This window comes from Nycticebus coucang, chromosome 4 (genome assembly GCF_027406575.1).
Source record: "Nycticebus coucang isolate mNycCou1 chromosome 4, mNycCou1.pri, whole genome shotgun sequence".
Lineage (NCBI taxonomy): Eukaryota > Metazoa > Chordata > Mammalia > Primates > Lorisidae > Nycticebus > Nycticebus coucang.
The window spans coordinates 143,253,103-143,273,955 of NC_069783.1; the positions used below are offsets into that span (position 1 = coordinate 143,253,103).

The following is a 20,853-nucleotide window of genomic DNA, read 5'->3' on the forward strand; positions in this document are numbered from 1 at the left end:
TTGGCCGGGGCTGGGTTTGAACCCGCCACCTCTGGCATATGGGACCGGCGCCCTACTCCTTGAGCCACAGGTGCCGCCCTAATATTAAGATGTTAATAATAGAGGAAACTGATGTGAAGTATGTGAGAACTCTACTATCATCTCAATTATTTATAGACTTAAACTATTCTAAAAAATGACTTTGAAAAAATAAATGATATCCTACTTTGAGAACCCTTCAGACTAGTGTAGCTTTCTCCAAAGTTATCAATTGCTAAGAGAAAATAAAATACCATTTTCAAAAAGTTTTTGAAACACTGAGTTAAACAAAACAAATTGCAGGACTTGTCAGCACCTTTACTTACTAGATACATGTAGTGATTCCTGACGCAGCAGATATTCTAAGCATTTCACAAAGTTATCTGGCCTTTTCTTTGCTTATCATCTATAAAAGTTCTTCCAGTATTGACAATTGCTGTGCAAGTACAATGGTTCCCATACTTGAGAATTTCAGGAACCAATAGAATGGCAAAAGAGGGGGGGGGAAAGTTTGGGACCAACAAAACATTATCAGTTTTTCATTGTAGCAAATAAGGATCTTCTTCACAAGAGCATCTGCTGTTAGCCATCATTTCCTAAAAGAAGATGTTTCAAAACCTGCAAGGTGAGAAATATGTAATGAATTTAAGATTAGAAAGCATCCCTTGAAATGGAATACTCTTGGTCCTGCATTGTCCATAAGTTATGTATTTGGCTGTGGACTTTGAACCAGCTCTGGGCCTTAGACCATCACTTTGGGAACCCCTGTCCCCTGGGCAATGATACAGCTGATTGTTTGTCCTGTGCTGCTTCCTCAGAAGCCCTCGCCTTCTCTGAAGAAGACAGGCGCACGGCCTTCAGACATATGAAAAAATGCTCATCATCTTTAATCATCAGAGAAATGCAAATCAAAACTACTTTGAGATATCATCTAACTCCAATGAGACTAGCCTATATCACAAAATCTCAAGACCAGAGATGTTGGCGTGGATGCGGAGAAAAGGGAACACTTCTGCACTGCTGGTGGGAATGCAAATTAATACATTCCTTTTGGAAAGATATATGGAGAACACTCAGAGATCTAAAAATAGATCTGCCATTCAATCCTGTAATTCCTCTGCTGGGCATATACCCAGAAGACCAAAAATCACAACATAACAAAGATATTTGTACCAGAATGTTTATTGCAGCCCAATTCATAATAGCTAAGTCATGGAAAAAGCCCAAGTGCCCATCGATCCACGAATGGATTAATAAATTGTGGTATATGTATACCATGGAATACTATGCAGCCTTAAAGAAAGATGGAGACTTTACCTCTTTCATGTTTACATGGATGGAGCTGGAACATATTCTTCTTAGTAAAGTATCCCAAGAATGGAAGAAAAAGTACCCAATGTACACAGCCCTACTATGAAACTAATTTGGGACTCTCACATGAAAGCTATAACCCAGCTACAACTTAACAATAGGGGGAAGTGGGAAAGGGGGGTGGGTGGGTAGAGGGAGGGGAATCGGTGGGATCACACCTGTGGTGCATATTACAGGGGTATTTGCGAAACTTGGTAAATGTAGAATGTAAATGTTTTGGCACAGTAACTGAGATAACGCTGGAAAGGCTATGTTAACCACTGTGATAAAAATGTGTCAAATGGTATATGAAGTGAGTGTATGATGCCCCATAATCATATCATTGTATACAGTTATGATTTAATAAAATTAAAAATAAAAAAAATAAAAAGGCAAAAAGAAGCCCTCGCCTTCAGCTGCTTCACAGAGCTCATGAAGAGGATGAACCAGAACTTCCCCCATGGAGGCGCCATGGACACGCACTTTGCAAACATGAGGTCACTGATCCAGGTATGAGCCAGTATCTAGTCCTGTTTGGACTTTTTGGAGAAACAGTAAGTGTATCTTAGTGGCTTAAGAGTGAGCAATTTGGAGCCAACTCAATAGGTTTGAGTCCTATTTCGGCTACTCACTAGCTGTCCAGCCTCATAGGCTTTTATCTCCCTGAGCCTCAGCGTTCTCATCTGTAAAAGTGGCTTATTTTCTTATTTATGTGATTCCCAGTAAATTTTTACACTTACAAGGGAAATGAAACAAACTAATGCATTTATAGATCTTAGCCCAATGTCTGGCAATGCCTCTCAGAGTCTAGTCCATGAGCAGCATTATCAGCCTCACCTCAGAACTTTTAGAAATGCAAATTACTAGGCAAGGTCTCCCACTGAATTAGAATTTCTGAGAGTTGGGCCAAGGAATCCATGCCATTTGAGGCTCCATAGGTGATTTCGATGCAAGCTCAAGTTTGAGAAGTGCTATAATAAATGCTAGCTCTTTAGCATCTATAGTGTATCTGCTCCCAGATGAATTGAGACATTCACCCCTGTGAGCGGAAGGAATGGAAATGTATTAACCCAAGTAAATAATAGGGACCCGTAATGATCTACGAACAAGCAGTGGAGCTACATCCTTAATCACATTAGCTCTGAAAGATTCCTTGGTAGAGTTAAAAAAAAAAGTTACTAAATCCTTTTGACCTGAGAAAAGTAGAAAGAGTAATATAATGAATACCCACGTTTCCACCTGCACCTGCCCAAGAAATAGAACGTTAACTACAGATTTATTTCTCAGCCTTCATGTAGGCTTTCCCCTACTTTTGTCGTCCTAGGGGTAAGCACTTTCTAGAATGTGACATTTATCACTAAAATGCATTATTTAAAATTCTTTAAAGCATACACATATAATCCTAAATAACATCTAATACTACATATTGTTTCTCAAGTTCCTCTACTTACATGAATAGTTGTAAATGGTATAAATTCTTCTGCAGCTTGTTTTTATACTCAGTAACAGGTTTGCGATGCTCACTCCCAACAGTGCAATTAATTCCTGGAAGTACAGTCATGCACTTCAAGAGTGTAACACTTTATATCACATTTTATTTGAATCCACTATCCTGTTGGTGATCATTTAGGTTGTTTTCATTTTGTTTTGTTTTGTTTTTGCTTTGGGGAATTTTGGGGTTTTGTTTTTGGTCAGTGCTGTACTGAAATACTTGTGTGCATTTCTCTGTGAATACATGCAAGAGTGTTGCAAGAGGGCAGGTCCCTGGAGTGGAACTGCTGGTCAGAGAGAGCGTGCGCATCTTCAGCAGACACAGCTCGCTCAGCCTCCAAAGTGACTGCACCAGTTTCTGTGCTCAAGAGCAGTGTTGGAAGGGTTTTTTGACACAATCCATCATCACTTGATATTGTCACACATCTTAATTTTCACCAGTATCTTGGGTGTGATTAGAACATCCTGTTGGGATTTTATTTGCGTTTTTCTTGATTAACAGTAGAACTGAATATCTTTTCTTTTTTCTTTTTTTTTGTTTATTTGGACTACTATTCTGATGAATTACCTGTTCTATTATATATTTTGCCATTTTATACGGCTATTTTTTCCATAATTAGAATCTTAACTCCACATATTTCCCCCTTATTTTTGTGCATACTATTTCGAACCTGCTGTTTTTATCTTTTCACTTAACAGCATATCTGTTAGCTGGAGACATTCTTCCACCACCTTTTTTAAAATAATAATTCTTTTGCAATATAAGTCAGATATCATACGATTCATCCTTGTAAAGTGTACAATTCGGTGGTATTTAGTATATTCATAGAGTTATGCACACATCACCAATTTCAGAACATCTTCATTACCCACCAAGGAAGCTCTTTACCCATGAGCAGTCACTCTCCGCTTCCTCTCTCTCCTCAAACCCTGGAAGCCGCTGTCTACTTTCTGTCTTTATACAGATTTAGCTTTTCTAAACATTTCATGTAAATGGAACCATACAATATATGGCCTTTTGTGACTGGCTTCTTTCACTTAGTGTAATGTTTTCAAGGTTCATCCACATTGTTCCATATATTAGAATTTTTTTCCTTTTTATTACCAGGTCATATTGAATTAAATCATACGAATATACCACTTCTTGTGTATCCATTCATCTGTCGATGGACATTCAAATTGCTTCCGTTTTTGGCTGTTACAAATGATGCTGCTACCCACATTTATTCATGTACAAATTTTATGTGAATCTATGTTTTTATTTCTCTTGGGGTTATACCTAGGAGTTGAGTGACATGGAAATTTCATGTTCAACTTTCTGAGGAGCTGCCAGACTGCTTTCCACAGCAGGTGCACCATTTTGCATTCCCGGGAGCAGGGCATGAGGTTCCAGTTTCTCTGAATCCTTGCCAACACCTGTTACTGTCTATCATTTTGATTTTAACCATGCTTATGAGTATGAAGTGGGTATGTTGTTGTGGTTTTGATTTGTATTTCCTTAATGACTGATGATGTTAAGCATCTTTGGTGTGCTTGTTAGCCATTTATAAATCTTTTTTGGAGAAATGTCTGCTCAGATCTTTTGCCCATGTTTTTAACCCCACTGGTATATGTTGTGCAGATGTGCCACTATTATTCAACCGTCCCCTCTGCTCCAACTTTTTTTCTCAGGAGGCTGATGCTGCCCTTTCCTTCTTCCAACAGATCCTGCACTCAGAGCTATTTGAACTGATGCATCAGAATGGGGACTACACTCACTTTTACTTCTGCTATCGCTGGTTCCTGCTGGATTTTAAGCGAGGTACACTGGAGGTTTTATTTCTAGACTATTTATAGCAGAACTGAACGGGAAAAGACATAGTAGAGCTGTGCCTGAAGGGTGCTGGGGCAAAGGCAGCAGAGGAAAGTGGCACACGTGAGTGGAGCTCTGACAGTCTATTCACTCTGCCGTAGGTGCTGTTAAGATCCCAATTTGACTGTGAATGGGTTAACAAACTGTGGTATATGTATACCATGGAATACTATTTAGCCATAAAAGAAGATGGGGACTTTACAGCTTTTGTATTAACCTGGATGGAATGGAAATACATTCTTCTTAGTAAAGTATAACGAGAATGGAGGAGCAAGAATCCAGTGTAATCAAATACTGATATGAAGACAGTGGATGAACTAATACATGCCCACACATGAGAAAACCTCAATTCAAGCTGGGGGAGAAAGGAAGGGAAGGGGAAGAAGGGAGGGGGAGGGAGACCAGTGAGCTCCCCCCAGTGGGCACAATGTAAGGCGCATGACCCAACTCCTGGGGGCAGGACACAACTATAACAGGGACCTTACCTAACAACGCAAACATTGTAACCTAATCATTTGTACCTTCCTATTAATCTGAAATTAAAAAAAAAATCCAAATTTGACCAATGAGGAAAGTGCTGTTGAGAAGAATGACATTCAGAGCTAGGACTGGGAGAGCCAGGATCTGAATACACCTTTGTCTACTCCCAAAGCCTCTTCCCTTCCTTTCTGTAATGATGCTTATCAGGGACCGGGACTTGTAAAGCCCACCGGGCAGGGGTTATTCTGTACGCATTTCAAACATGACTTGGAAGTGATGCATATCACACAGCACGCTGTTGCCATTGTGCAAACGTAGGGGAAGGTAATAATAATAACATCTAATATATATGAAGGGGTTTATTAGTTGATGGACACTGTGCTTAGCCATTTATATGTATTACCTCTTTGGTTCTCTGCTACTATCAGCTTCACTCACCTTCCAGGTGAGGAAAGAAAGAGGGAAATAGAGAAGTAACTAGCCCGAGGTCCCCTGGCTAGCGAGTACTGGAGGAAGGATTCACAGGAGTTTACTGGACATGGGAAGCCTTGCTTTTAACCCCTGCTCTGTTCTGTCTCTTTACTAGAATCAGAGGCAGCACCAGCTCTGCCTATGTGCTTGGGAGACAAGGTTTAGAGACACTTCCATAGGTGCTAATGGAGATGGAGATGTGGGTTAGGGGTGAACTCTGGTCAAAGGGCAGGGCAGGGACAGGTCTGTGTAAATCAAACCTGGACGCGCCAAGTTCCTCTGCTCACAGAGTATCAGAGCTGGAAGGAACTTAGAACCCACCTGCTTTACAGAACCCATTCTACAGATGGGTAAATCTGAGGCTTCTGTCAAATGACAGAGTCCAGGTCTCTTGGACCTGGCCTGGGCTCTATCCGTTGCACCAGCACAGAAGCACAAATCAGAGCTGGCCTGGGATTTTCCCAGAATGATTTTCACAAGGGAGGGCAGCACCATGGGCCCTGTTGCTGACTCTCTCCCCATGCATGTGTGTTGTGTTTCCATAGAACTCGTTTATGATGATGTCTTCTCTGTCTGGGAGACTATCTGGGCAGCCAAACATGTCTCATCCACCCACTATGTCCTTTTCATCGCACTGGCTCTGGTGGAAGTCTACTGAGACATCATTTTGGAAAACAACATGGATTTCACAGATATCATCAAATTCTTTAATGGTACCTGCATGACTAGGTTGTCTTGTGGTGGGTGCACGCTTCTGTATGGCCCCATTCATGAGGGTTGGACAGTTGCTGAAATTGATTCATGGTGAAGGGGATGATAAGGGTTCTTCTCACTTCTTATTGACTATTTGACTATTCTCAAAAGGATAAGTTGATATTATGTAATGCTGAAAATGTTTTTCTCAGGCATCTGGTAGAGGGATCAATAAGCTCAGGGACAAAGCCTGGCCCTGCCACTAACCATCTGTGCCAATGGACAATACATTTTCATTCTCTCTAAACACACGCTTCCTCATCTGTGAAATGGGGTAGCAGCGTCTGCTTCAGAGGGTTGATATGTATAGGAAAAGCATGAGAAAGGGACAGCCTTTGAAACCAGACAAATGTGAATTCTGATCTCAGCTCTGCCATTCAGGAGCTGTGTGACCCCGTCCAAATGACTTTACATCTCTGGGCCCCTTCAGAGATAAAATGTTGCTAACACCACTTCCCTCCCAGGGATGCCCAAAGGATTAAATGAGACAACATGGGTAAGTTGCACCACGTGGCTCATGGGAGGGGCCCCATAAGTGAAAGCTATTGCTACTGTTGTCTCTATTTTAAATATATTTTTAAGGGTGGTGCCTGTGGCTCAGTGGGGAGGGCGCCGGCCCCACATGCCGAGGGTGGCGGGTTCAAGCCCAGCCCCGGCCAAACTGCAACCAAAAAATAGCCAGGTGTTGTGGCGGGTGCCTGTAGTCCCAGCTTCTTGGGAGGCTGAGGCAAGAGAATCGCATAAACCCAAGAGTTAGAGGTTGCTGTGAGCCGTGCGACGCCACGGCACTCTAACCGAGGGCGGTACAGTGAGATTCTGTCTCTACAAAAAAAAAAAAAAAAAACCTTCCATTAAATACATTTTTTTTTTTTTTTTTTTTTGGTAGAGACAGAGTCTCACTGTACCGCCCTTGGTAGAGCTCCGTGGCGTCACACGGCTCACAGCAACCTCTAGCTCTTGGGCTTACGCGATTCTCTTGCCTCAGCCTCCCGAGTAGCTGGGACTAAAGGCGCCCGCATTAAATACATTTTTAAAAAATGAAAAAGGTTATAGAAAAACCAAAAGAAGAAAAAGGCCACCTGTGATGTCACTTTTTTTTTTTTGACAGAGTCTCTGTGTTGCCCTGGATAGAGGGCTGTGGCATCATAGCTCACAGCAACCTCATACTCCTGGGCTTGAGCAATCCTCTTACCTTAGCCTCCCAGTAGCCACAATGCCTGGCTAGTTTTTCTATTTTAGTAGGATCTCACTCTTGCTAAGGCTGATCTGAAACTCCTCTGAGTTCAAGCAATCCACCTGCCTAAGCCTCCCACAATGCTAAGATTGTAGGCGTGAGCCACCACGCTTTTGATGGCACTTTTGATGCGTTATGAGGGTTCTTACTTTAAGTAAACTTTTTGTTCTGAAATAATTTTGGATTTTCCTTATCTACTAAAATTTTAGATTTAGAACTGTTTTAGATTTAAAATAGTACAGAGAGTTAATGATACCCTTTGCCTAGCCTTGCCGACTGTTAGCATTTTACACAATCCTGGAATATTTGTCAATATTAAGAAATTACTATTGGCACATTACTATTCACTAAACTACAGGTTTTATTTCGACTTCACCTGATTTTTTACTAAGGACCTTTTTCTACTCTAGGATCCATTCCCAGAAACCACAGTCATGTACATTTTTATGTTTTTACCATCACAGAATCCAAATGTATGTAGCTTATTTTTTTACTATTATTACAATTTTTTTACTATTTCAAAAATTGTCTTCCATATAATAATTTTCTTTTGAGACAGAGTCCATACGATAACTTTTTAAGACTATAGAATATACCTCTCGTAACTGTCCCATAGCTTACTGAACCATCTCTTATCATTAGCATCTAGGTTGTTTTCAGTTTGAAGGTGTAATTGAGCACCCAAGGCTATTCATATATTAGTGTAGAGCAGTGTTTTTCAACCCTTTTTTATCTCACAGCACACTTGAACCTATACTTAAACTTCCACAGCATACTTAAATTATGTTGATCCAAACAAAGAATTAGAAAAGGACATGCTTACTATGCTTTGAACTTCTTTCAAAAGTAATTTAATTAGGGCAGCACCTGTGGCTCAAAGGAGTAGGGCGCTGGCCCCAAATACGGAAGGTGGTGGGTTGAAACAGCCCCAGTCAAAAAAAAAAAAAAAAAAGGTAATTTAATTAATGGTCTTGAAAAATGTTTGCGGCATGCCTAAGATCCTCTCATGGCATGCTAGTGTTCTGTGGCACACCGGTTGAAAATCACTAGTGTAGAGGTTCCCAAACTTGCTCAATTCCTGGCATCCCTAGTGTCTCTATAAAATGTTTACAGCACCTCAGGTCAAAGGTTGCATTTAGTAAACAGTTAGGTCCAAACCTCTTAATAAGTATTTATATGTCCTAACAACTTAATGGCATTTGAAAACAGACATACATTGAAGGAAAATAACACTTTTATTCTTCTATAAGTACGATTACTTACTAATGGGGTGTGCGCACGTGTTAGGTTTGTATAACTTCTCAAGCCTCGGTAGCCGATTGAACACTACCACCTTCGTTTTCTGCTCCATATCGATTTTCACGTAGTGCTTGCTTTTTATCATAGTGACCACTGAAAATCTAGCTTGCAAAAATGCAAGGGAATTGATAGGAATGTCATGCCCTTTGTGAACTCACCCCAGCTAGCAGTTGATGTGGTGCTCAATAAAGGTGGAGTGTTTCTGTGTTCCCCTCAAAACTTACATATTCCACAGTGCCCCTGTGAGTTCACTGTAGCACTCTAAAGTATCTCAGCACCCACAATCTTAGTTGTTCTGTTTTGGGCTTTTTCCCCCCTCTACAAAATAGTTTCTTTAAGATTAATGTTTAAATTTAGAATTTCTCTGGTTTACAGGTCTGTAGTTTGTGTGACTCTTGATAAAATTATTATTATTATTATTGTTATTTTGCTTTTTCATCCTTCTCTCTCCTCCTTTCTCCTTTACTCTCATTATTACCTCCTCTTTTTTTGTATCTTTATGCATCTGCTGTGTGCCTGGCATTGCTTTCACAAGTTCCGTTTGTAGTAGAGGGGAGGAATGATGTCATGTTTTTTTAAGCACGTTTTGTGAACCAACCTCATTCGATCCCCACAGTGACCTTGAGATGTAGCTGCTCTTCTGACAATCCCCATTTTACAGATGAGGAAAGTGGGATCTGGAGGTACAGGCCTCCTCCAAAGTCTCTGCTTCCAGATACCCTCCCCAGGGGCTAGAAATGTATCCCCAGGCTGCACACAGAAGGAGGCTCATGATATTTCACCTTCTCCTCTTTCAGAAATGGCCGAGCGACACAACACCAAGCAAGTCCTGAAGCTGGCCCGGGACCTGGTGTACAAAGTGCAGACTCTGATTCAGAACAAGTGAGGAGCACCTCGCCCGGGCAGTGCCAGCGAGCCACCAACTGCCCGTCCCCTGCCCTCTTTTCTTCCCTGCCAGAGGCTATCCCTGAAGCCAGGGCCTGGCGTCTGTTCAAGTGCACTGAGTTCTGTGCAAGAGAAACTAACCTGACTTTGGCTGCTGGGCGGATGGGGTCGCGGGGTATCCCTTCAGTTCAGCCTTAAACTTTCCGGGGTTTGACCAAAGATTGCCTGGAAACGTCTGGCATTTCTCCCTTGTGGGAGCTGGGGGTTGTTGGTGCCGTTCCTGGTCTCCAAAAGGATGTCCTTTTCTTCTTTCTCCATCTTTCCGAGCTGTCTTGTCAGATGAGACTTTGGGAGGGAATTTTTGCTTTGAAATTGGTGTAGAAGAAGTCTATGGGACTCTCTGCACTCTGAAAGGGCCCTTGGGAGATGTTCCAGAACATGGCCACAGACTGGCTCTGAGCAGGGTCTCTCCCCATCAGTATTACTGACATTTGGGGCAGGTGATTATTTTGAGAGGGATTGTCCTGTGTATTGTAGGATGTTGAGCAGCACCTCTGACCTCTACCTATAAGATGCCAGTTGCACCATTCCCTATCCCTACCCTGGTTGTGACAAAAAAAAAAAAAAAAACGTCTCCAGACATTGCCAGATGTCCCCTGCAGGGCACAGTTGCCCCTATTTGAGAACCACTGGCTTAGAGGAAGGCTACAAATGTACCTCCCTCCCCACTGTCTTTGGGTCCTGCCCAAAGAGGTCAGGGCAGAATCCACATCCTGCTGCCTTTGTCCAAGGGAGGACCTTGCCTCTTCTTCCACATACTGAGTCTCGGAAAGGCATGTGTTTGGTGAAAGCCTCTTGATCAAGGAGGCTGGCTTTTCTCTAAGCTTACTCAGGACCTAGAAGGAAAAGGAAGGCAGAGGTCAGCCAGCGTAGAGTGTGGTATGTGTTTTCCTTAGGAAACACCTGCTGATGAACCGGGGCCAGGGAACAGCTAAATCTGGGAACGGCCACCTCCACATCTTCACACAGAGTCACCAATCCACAAACAGACTGCACATGAACTAGTTTACTCTTTCTGCCTTCCTCTCCCTTTAATAGAGCAGTCTTGACAATTCCTCTGTTCTGAGAATGGACCCAGAATAGGAGGAAATGGTGGACACCAGGGGGGAAGGGTCTTTCCCAATAGACCCTCTAGGGTGCTGAAAGAATGTCACGTGGGACTTTGGAGCGGGGACGAGATAGGAAATGCAGTCTCCTGAGGTGTTTGCAGAGGGGCAGTCCTCCACCCAGAGCAAACCAGGATGGAAGGCATCCCTGCCCTGTGTGCTTGTCAAGCTTTCTCTCTGCTGCAGCAACTGCAGCTTCGTCTGAACCCCCAGCCTCTGCCCTGAGAGGTGCAGGTGGGCAGAGGCCATGTGGGGCCTTGCTCGAAGAGAACTCCCTCCCCGGGAGACTTGAAGCTACAGTAATCTCACCAGTCCCACCTCTCGTTCCACCTCAGCAAAGCGAAAGGGACGTGGTCAATGTTCTTGCTACTGTTACAGTTACATCTGCCCCCCCGGCCCCCCAGCTTCCCCAGATAGGAAGAAAGGTGCAAAAGGCCCCTCGGGATGAAAGTCCTATTTTGCCACTCAGCAGTTCTCTACAGAGGATGTTATTTTAGCAAGACCCAAGTCTCAGACCTTCTGATTCTTTCTTCATTTTTTTAACAGACTAGTCTTAAAGTACAGCACAAGATGTCTTCTCTGCCTTCTGTGGTGTCTGGAGAGCATCTGTGATTGTGATTTGGAATAATTCATATATATTTTGTTTATCGTGCTTATTCAGATTTTTGTATATGGTGTGTGTCTGTGTCCTGGAATTGGATGCGTGGGAATTGTTCTGTGTATGGAGTGCCCTCTTTTTTCCCAACGTGCCCCATATATCTTGTAAATGTTTGCTGAAGAGTTGTGTCTATATAGAGAGAAATATATATAAACAGAGAAATAATGTCAATCTGCTTTTTTTGTTGTGGTTGTTGTTTCATTATTAGGGGTTTTTCTTAATTTTTTTTTTAATTGGGAAGAAAGAAATGTTTGCTTCTGAAGACTGTGTTCCTTCTCTTCCACCTTAGTGACCCCAGATGGGGGTCAGCTTCTCATGACGGTTGTCTGGCCTTTCCCCAGAAAGGTGAATCACGCCACATCCCTTGTATCAGTCAGTTGTTACCACAGGGATGCTGCATAACAAACCACCCAAAACATAGTGGTTTAAAATAGCCATTTATTTACCTCATGATTCTATGGGTCAAAAGTCTGGGCTAGGTTCAGTTAGGAGGTTCTTCTGGTCTCAGACAGACTCCTTCATGCATCTGTGGTCAGCTGATGGACAGATAGGCATCTCCATTTCTGATGGCTGTTGGCTGGGGCCAGTGGAAGAAACTAGATCATGTGACTGTCATCCTCCTGCAGGGTAGCTTTGGCCTGTTTGCATGGCTTTGATGACAAATGGCATGAAAGGAAGCAGAAGCAGGCGCTGCCTCTTACCAGCCCAGCCTCGCTGGCATAAAGTCATGACTGCCACATTCTGTTGGTCAGAGCAAGTCACATAACTGAGCCTACAATTAGAGGTGGAAAAAAAGATTCCACTTCCTAATAGGGGGCTTTGAAACATTACATTGAAAAGGAGCATGGATACAAGCAGGGAAATAATTGAGGCCACTTTTGTAAACTGTCTTCCACATCCCCCAAGGTCTAGTGTACCACGGGGGTCCCCAGTCAGTCAGTCATGTGACATGGGAGCATACCCGTAAGTAGCCTCTCTGCATCCTGACTGCTGAGCTAGCTCACCTTTCACCTCTTTCACCCCACAGACCATACACCCGTCTGCTAGGCATCTCTGGTTCTGACTCATGGCTGCCATTCAGAACCACAGTCATCAGGCAATGGGGACCTGTGTATGGATCTTCACCTCCAGAAGTTTCTAAATATGGCCACCCTGATGGAAATGTCTGGTTTTCAACTACAAAATTAAAGCTTGATTTAATCTAATGAGCACCCATCAAAACTTCAGGTTGTATATAGAGAAAGTTAGATTTCCAAATTATGCCTACAAAGTAGCAGAGATGTACAGATGACATCAGGTACCTGGATGTGTCCCATCACTGCTTTCTTGGAAGATTCCCAGCAGAGCTGAGTGTGAAGCCACTCACAGAAGCAGCCCAGTGGGATTTGCCTTTGTCCTTTATCCAGCCCATTTGGGGGCTCTCTTAGTTGGAAGGTTTGCTTCTTCCTGAGGGAAGTTTCTCAGAAGAAAGACGGGTCCTGGTGTTCCGACTGTGCTTTGAGGTCCCCAGTCTCATTTCTCTGACTTCATCCTTAACTCGGTCCATGTGGCCCTCCTTCTGGAGGATTCCACTATGGCTTACAGCCACCTGGTACTGCCAGACCCGGGGAACGTCAGAGCACCTGTTGTGTGTGCACAAATGGCTGGTTACATGCACTGTTGGCCTCTGGTTATTGACAATGTATTTTATAGGGAAAAATCCCAGGAGAACATTTTTGCTTTTTGTCCAGACTTTCCTAAGCACGTGCATCTGAAGTAGACGTGAGAAGATACATCTTGACTCACGAGGCATACTGTCCTGACCTAGTGGGGATCGAGCGGTCTCGGTCCTGTGCCCGGGTGCCGTCTGCGTCGTGGCCGCCACTGCCTCCCTCTTCCTGCTCTTCCTTCTCCCCCTGCTTCTGCTTCTCCTTGTAGCAAAGAGCACTTGAATAGAGTCTTGTGCCCACATTTTCTACCTGAATTGTGCTGATTTTCTTTTCTTTTTTGTTTTTTTGAGATAGTCTCATTATGTTACCCTCGGTAGAGTGCCGTGGCATCACAGCTCACAGCAAGCTCCAACTCCTGGGCTTAAGCGATTCTCTTGCCTCAGCCTCCCAAGTAGCTGGGACTACAGGCGCCCGCCACAACGCCCAGCTAATTTTTGTTGCAGTTGTCATTGTTGATTAGCTGGCCCAGGGCCGGGTTTGAACCCACCAGCCTTGGTGTATGTGGCTGGCGCCGTAACCACTGTGCTACAGGCACCAAGCCAATTGTGCTGGTTTTCATTTGGAAAAGACAGCAGGGGGAAGGCCCTTCTAAGCCATCTACTTTCTTTTCGCCTAGACTAGAGCTTTCCCTTTGGCTTACAGGGGGGTCATGGGGCAGTTGAGAAGCCCTTTCCTACAAAGAGTTTGGGGGGCCCTCGCCTTCCATTGCAGAATGGGTGGAAACCATGGTAAGCCATATTCTTTCATCGCCTTTCTTCCCTTCTCTCCTTCTCTCCCAGGAGTCCAGGGGGAGGGGAGGTGAGGGTGTAGTCAGGAACAGTGGTGGGAAGCAATTTAGTTTGGGTTGGTTTTTATGTTTTTGGTTGTTAAGAGACAAGAGTCTTACTTTGTCACTCAGGCTGGAGTGCAGTGATACTCACTGTAACCTCAAACTCCTGGGCTTAAGCCATCCTCCTGCCTCTGCCTCCCACATTGCTGGGACTACAGGTGCAACTGCCCCTGGCTAGTTTTTATTATTTTTTTATAGAGATGGAATCTCACTATCTTGCCCAGGCTGGACTCAAATTCTTGGCCTCAAGCGATCCTCCCCTGTCAGCTTGGAAAAGTGCTGGGACTATAGGTGTCTAGAAGGAGATTTTCTTCTCTTCTTATCAGATACTCTTTTGAGTTTGACAGACATTAGACCCATTAATCAAGGAGGCTTTCTTCTTGGAGGACTTAAAGGAGAATTAAAATAAAAATGACTTTCTCACTGCACTGACTAAAATGTTGTTTATCCTTGTCCACATGTTTGGTGAGCCATGATTTGGGATTCCAGATCTGCTATCGATGGCTGTGTGGCCTTAGTTTTCACGTCCATGAAATGGGATAACGACGCTTCCATTGGTTCTGGATTTAGTTCTAAGCCCCCTTTTCTGGGGAACCCTGGTCCCTCGGCAACCCTGGGGACAGCGTTGGAAACCCATTTCCCCACAGTTCCCATCTCAGGTTTTCTGGTGAGTCTTTGTCTTTTTTTTTTTTTTAAGAGACAGAGTCTCACTCTGTGGCCCTCGGTAAAGTGTCCTGGTATCACAGCTCACAGCGACTTCCAACTCTTGGGCTTAGGCAATTGTCTTGCCTCAGCCTCCCTAGCTGGGACGACAGGTGCCCACTACAACGCCTGGCTATTTTTTGGTTGCAGTTTGGTCAGGGCTGGGTTTGAACCCGCCACCCTTGGTATATGGGGCCGGCTCCCTACTCACTGAGGCACTGGTGCCACCCATTCTGGTGAATCTGTGAAACTTAAGAGAAAGTGAGTCTTTGAAACTACAGAGAACTCAGAAGGGGGTGAGCGCTGAGCCCTGTAAGGCTAGTCTTGAAGAAACACTGGAGTTAGGTGTGGTTAGGCCATCAATTCTTGGCAAGAGGAGCATCCATGCTGAGTCTGCAGTTTGCAGAGTCTCTGATTCTGCTGAGTCAGGAAAGGGCCCCCAGGTCTCCTTTTTTCGTTACTTTCAAGCCACTGGGTACATTAACAGCTTGCTCCCAGGACAGATACAGACTGTAGAGCAGTGATTTTCCACTAGTGTGCCACGGCCCGCTGGTGTGCTATGAAAGCTTCTTAGATGTGCCTCAAAAATTTTTCAAGATCATTAAATTATTTTTGAAAGGAGTTCAAACCACAATAAGTGTGTTCTCTTTTTTTACTCTTTTTTTGGATCAACATAATTTAAGTGTGCCATGGAAGTTTAACTAAGGGTTCAAGTGTGCTATAAGATAAAAAAAAGGTTGAAAAACACTGCCCCAGAGGAACACAATTTGAGGTTCTTTAAAGTGCCAACTTGATAATCCATTTCTGACTGTCAGCCTAGCACAATTCCAGTAACAGGAGCGTGCGGTTCTGGACACTTTCCATTACATTAGGATGTGGTAGAAGAAGCCTCCACTATCTTCCTGGCCTTTTTTTTTTTTTTTCATATTTGTGAGCACGATGATTTCTAGACTTTGTAGGTACAGGGCTCCTTTCAAACAACAGGTGTCCCTTGTTTTAATGAAAAGAAGATAATAGAGAAATGTCTCTGTCTACTACCAAATAAAGATGGAGTCTTTCTGTAAATGATTTTGCTTTATGGGGTAGAGAATCACACCTTTTGGCATTGCTGAAACAGTTCAAATGGAAAATTAAGGAACACGGGGGCCATTACAGGAGAGGAAGCAGCACATACCAAATGCCAACAGGTGACCATGCCCTTAGTTTGGGCTGCTACTTGGTGGCTTCCACTTGCTGTTCTTTGTTCTGGAAACTTCCTAGGGCTCAAGGAACAGTCCCTCATGAGACCGATTTGCACTGAGGTGCTTCTAATGATATTCCAAATAAACTGCTGCATTTGTAATCCATTTGAACGCTGTGTGGTGGCTTTCTGGCTATTCTATTACTTTACCAAAAAAATTTTTTTAAACTCTGTTTTTGCTTATTATTCTTTCTGAAAGATAAATACAAGGTGCATTCTCTGTTATTTGTATGTCTTCAGAGTAATAGAATCACTCCTGGGGCGGGGGGTGTTTATGGATATTCTTGGGTGAGCATTTGAAGCCAAAAAGAGTTTGATGAAGGTGAGCTGGTTGTGTGGGGCAGAGCGAGCAAATCCAGGTGCTATTTTGCTGGGTGCACATCCCAGCTCTTCCACTGATCTGCTGTGCAGCCTAGGGCAAGTGACTTTACCTCTGAGCCTCAATTTTCACTTCTGTGAAATAGGGACAATAAAGCCTCCCTTAAAGAGAGAGCTGGCCACTGACTGCTTCTGTCTGCTTAGCATCCTTCCTCAATTCTGGTACCAGCAACCACCTTCCCCCACCCTTTAGGAAACTCTACCTACTCCACTATAATTATGGGCCTTCTAGTGAGACTGCCAGCATGCCTCTCCCAGTCAGTGTCAGCGATGGGCACATGCCCAGTGCTGGCCAATCAGACTCCTCCTTATATGAGTATGTACCAGAAGAGGAAAAGGAAGTTGACTCTTTCTTCTGGGGCAGTTAAGCTAGGGGGAGGTCAGCCTGGAGCTGCCTATGACCCTGTCTCCTGCAAGGAAGAGTTCAGGAATGGCTGGATCCAGGTATTCAAATGCAGTCCTTAGAGGTCCATCTCATGGTTCTGCTCTCCTCCATGCCGGCATGCAGGCTTCTATAGGGCCCATGAATCAATCATTCTGACCAGGACTGAATGTCCTGGAGGGTTCATTTGTCCACCTTAAAGACCCTGTGGCTAGAGAATAACCCCCAGGGAAGACTGGGACTTCTAAAGGAGGGCAGTGGGTCAGGACAGGCAAAACTAACAGGTGGACTGCAGCATCCTTGGCAGAGGAAGCAGCACGTGCAAAGATACGGAGGTATCGAGAGGCCTCCCAAAGCTCAGTGCATTGTGGCTGAAGGGAGTGGCACAGGGGTTGGGTGGTGACAAGAAAGAGGCTGAAGAGAGTGGCTGGAACTGGGCTGTAAAGAGCTTCATGTGCCCCAACTAAAAGTTTCCACATCATTGTGATTATTTGCCCTTAACTTCCTCAATCCCCCTTCCCAACACTGACACAAAGTCTTGTACTTATAGACACTTACTAATTGATGGGGAAATGAATAATTTTCAAATTTTCCAAGAAAAAGGGGGCATTATAAAAAGGAAAGGAAGATAAAGAGAAAGTGTACATTCCCATTAAAAGATTTAATAATTAGCCAGACATGATGACACACGCCTTTAGTCCCAGCTGAATCCTTACTGAGGAGGCTGAGGCAGGAGGATCACTTGAACCCAGGAGTTTGAGGTTGCGGTGAGCTGTGATGATGCCACTGGACTCTAGCCCAGGGCAACAGAGCAAGACTCTATCTAAAAGAAAGTAAAATAATAAAATAAAATATTTAAGTGACAACCACATACTCAGAATTGGCCTAGACACTTTTTATAAATACATTTAACTCCTACCACAACCCTGTGAGGTAGAGATTATAATAATAGTAGCTAACATTTATTGAGTGTTGTGTGCCAGACATGGTGCGAAGTGCTTTATTTATATAAAGAAACTGGAGTTAATTCTCAGAGCAACCTCATGAGGTAGGCATTATTTCAACTTTGATTTTATAGAAGGAAAAACTAGGGTCCAGAGAGGTGAAGGGTCTTGCCTGAGGTCACACCACAAGGAAGCAGTAGAGCTTGGATTTGAGACTAGCTATGTGACCATTTCATACAACTCTAGATCTAGCACTCTTTTTGCTTCTCCTGGGAGATTTTTATTTGTTCATTTCCGGCATAAGGATGATTCTCTCTGTGTCGCTGGAGAAGAAGATGGTCATCCCCTGGATGCTGGTCATGGTCACACGAGGCCAGCTGATCACAGGCAGGAGGCTGGCCAGGACTGCACTGAAGATGGCAATCACATAGCCCCAGCCTGGTTGGCACCTTCCACCATGGTACACAGAGGAGCCTTCACAGACTGCTTTGGCGAATGGGGAAGCCAGGCTGACTGGGAAAACCAGCAGGCCCGCAATGGTGGCAGTGGCTGAAAATGACAGGAAGGAAAGCCACTATGTTGTCAATCAAAGGGCACCAGGCTAACCTTCCATCCCAGGATTCACTCATCCACCCACTAGCAACCCCTCTACCACCTCCCCATCCATTCATTCACTTATTTAGGGGCTCATCGCTCCTTCAATCCACTCACTCACTCAGCTACCCTTCTACCCTCCTGTCTATCCACTCATCTATTCATTCAACCATAATCTTACCCACTTCTCCCCATTCCTCCATCCCACCTATCCGGTCATTAATCCATCTGCCTACTTAGCCACTTGACCCCCACTTAATCTTCCATGTATCTGGTGATTTTCTAATCTACCCATCTTCCCTATCCACCCACCATCCATGTGCTAAAATATCCATCTATCCATCCATCAGTTCATCCATTCATTCTTCAAAATTGTAGCGGTGCTGTAGTGGGCATTAATGATACTAATGAAGTGAACCAGACACCTCCGTGCCTCAAGGCACTCCTGGTGGTACAGAAGAGTCGGATGCCCCACAGCCTCCCCGGGTGTCTCCAGCCACACTGGCCCACTTTCAGTTCCCTGTGTATGTCTTGCCCTCTTGTCTCCCTGCCTTTGCCCCTGATCTTCCCATTACCTGAAATGCCCTTGTCCTCTGGTTAACTTCTACCCATCCTTCCACACTCAGGTCAAGAGATACCTCCTTGAGGAAGCGTGCCTCAACATGCTGCATGCACTGAGTCAGATGCCTCCTGGAGTTTTTCTTACCACCCTGCGCTCATCCACGTTGTTCCAAATATCCAGTGAGTTGTAACCACCTAATCCTCCCAAGCCCTGCCAACTAGACACTAGAGCCTAGAGCAAGGACCGTATCTCTACCCATTGACTCAGCAAATTCCAGTGACTTGGAATTACTGGATATCTAAGATGTGTGGAGCACTGTGCTAGGCCCTGGTGATAAGAAGGCACGTAGACATGTCCTTACTCTCACGGAGCTGACATTTAGTGGAAAAGAGTGGACAAAATTCAAGTAGGTAGATAAGATATTTCAGGTAAGTAAGATGTGCTGCAAAAATAGATAAAGCAAGGTAAGAGGATGGAGATTATAAGGAGAGGGAAGCTCCCTTCACTAGAGGTCACGGAAGCCCCCCGTGGAGGCAGTGATATCTGAGCAGTGCCCTTAATGAAGTGGGGTGTGAGATATGAGAAGATCTGGAGAAAGAGAACTCCAGGCAGAGGAAGCAAAAATGGGGCGTGTGAACAACAGAGCAAACCAGGACGGCTGGAACACACTGAGCCTGGCAGAGTAGGGGAGATGCGGATGGAGAGGGAATGGGGGCAGGATCATGTGAGCCATCTTAGGCCAGGTAAAAGAGTTTAGATTTTATTCTCAGGGTGATGGGAAGCCACTGGAGGGTGGATAAGTTGAGCTGACTAGCATGATCCGATTTCAGTTTCCAGCGTGTGGCAGACAGACTCCAGGGGGAAAGGGTGGCAGCAGGGAGCCCCGTGTGGAGTATTGCTATAATCCAGGTGAGAGAATTAATTGAATGAGGGTTGCAATCAAGACTTAGGCCACCGCATCCGAAAGCTATGTGTGAGTTAGAGAAAAGCACCTGAGGCTCACAGTCTAGTAAGTACAGCATGGCCAAGGCTTGAGCATCTCCTGAGCTCTTGGATGTGCATCTTTGTGTAGTGCACAACATGCCTGCCCAACCATGGTGGCCCAAGGGGGACAGATTATTAGGACTGAGTTGGGTAAGGGCATGAATGGGTGGCATTAGGGATGCCATCTCTTCTTTCCCTCAGTTTCTGGCTTGTTACAGGACCAAGATAGTTGACAATCCTCGGATTTATCTCTGAGGTCTGACCCAGAAGTCCAGACTCTGTTCATAGGCTCATTCATTCATTCACTCATTCATTCCATATGTCTACAGCACTTAAATATGTGCCGGTGTATTTACCTGCCACTGCCTGCACCCCTGGCATTGGGCCACTGACCCTGCTTGGGCACAGCCCTTTGGGGGCCAGGGCCCAGGACAGGAGGAGAATTGCATTGAAGACCAATAGCAGCCAGCCTCCGAGAAGCATCACAGCTGAGACCTGCCAGGGAGAAATAAGAGGAAGGGTTTTTGCTGGGACAGGGGCCAGTGGATGCTGCTGCTGCTTCTTAAATGACCAGCATCTGAGTCCTCACAATGTCCCCATGAGGTCTATTCTATTATTATAACCATTTTACATATAAACAGAGGTCCATGAAATTGTCATCATTTGCCTAAGGACACACAGCAAGTTAAATGGTAGAGCCAGAATTAAGATCCAGACTGATTGGCTACCACACCATAACTTTAGTACCTGCTACATGTCAGGATCACCAGGAAAGGCACCTGGTGGGTGTTGTTACACCACCTTTGCAATGATCAGTTTTGAAGGCTATACATTCTTCCTTAGAGGTACCAAACTAGGAGTCCTTACCCATT

The 20,853-nt window shown here is 44.4% G+C and overlaps 2 protein-coding genes across 3 annotated transcripts in view; one reads left to right on the top strand and one right to left on the bottom strand.

Annotated features, from left to right (window-relative positions):
• The first annotated feature begins 251 nt into the window (after positions 1-251).
• On the top strand, positions 252-9,845 carry LOC128584243 (small G protein signaling modulator 1-like). 2 transcript variants are annotated; one of them, XM_053589303.1, is made up of 4 exons: positions 252-643; positions 1,769-1,878; positions 4,531-4,660; positions 9,746-9,845. In XM_053589303.1, exons 1-4 carry the CDS (start codon positions 625-627, stop codon positions 9,832-9,834), a joined length of 348 nt encoding a protein of 115 aa, XP_053445278.1. In that variant the 5' UTR covers positions 252-624; the 3' UTR covers positions 9,835-9,845. The 2 variants fall into 2 exon arrangements, with proteins under 2 accessions (XP_053445278.1, XP_053445277.1); XM_053589302.1 differs by lacking the exon at positions 9,746-9,845 and adding an exon at positions 6,208-6,392.
• A 7,964-nt stretch (positions 9,846-17,809) lies between these two features.
• Positions 17,810-20,853, bottom strand: part of LOC128584234 (LHFPL tetraspan subfamily member 7 protein-like) — a 169,789-nt gene continuing 166,745 nt past the window's right edge. The window contains exons 4-5 of the mRNA XM_053589294.1: positions 20,338-20,476; positions 17,810-18,390 (exon numbers count right to left, since the gene is read on the bottom strand). Of these exons, the coding sequence (XP_053445269.1) occupies positions 18,122-18,390; positions 20,338-20,476 (408 nt within the window). The 3' untranslated portion in view covers positions 17,810-18,121. The remainder of the gene's footprint in view (positions 18,391-20,337; positions 20,477-20,853) is intronic.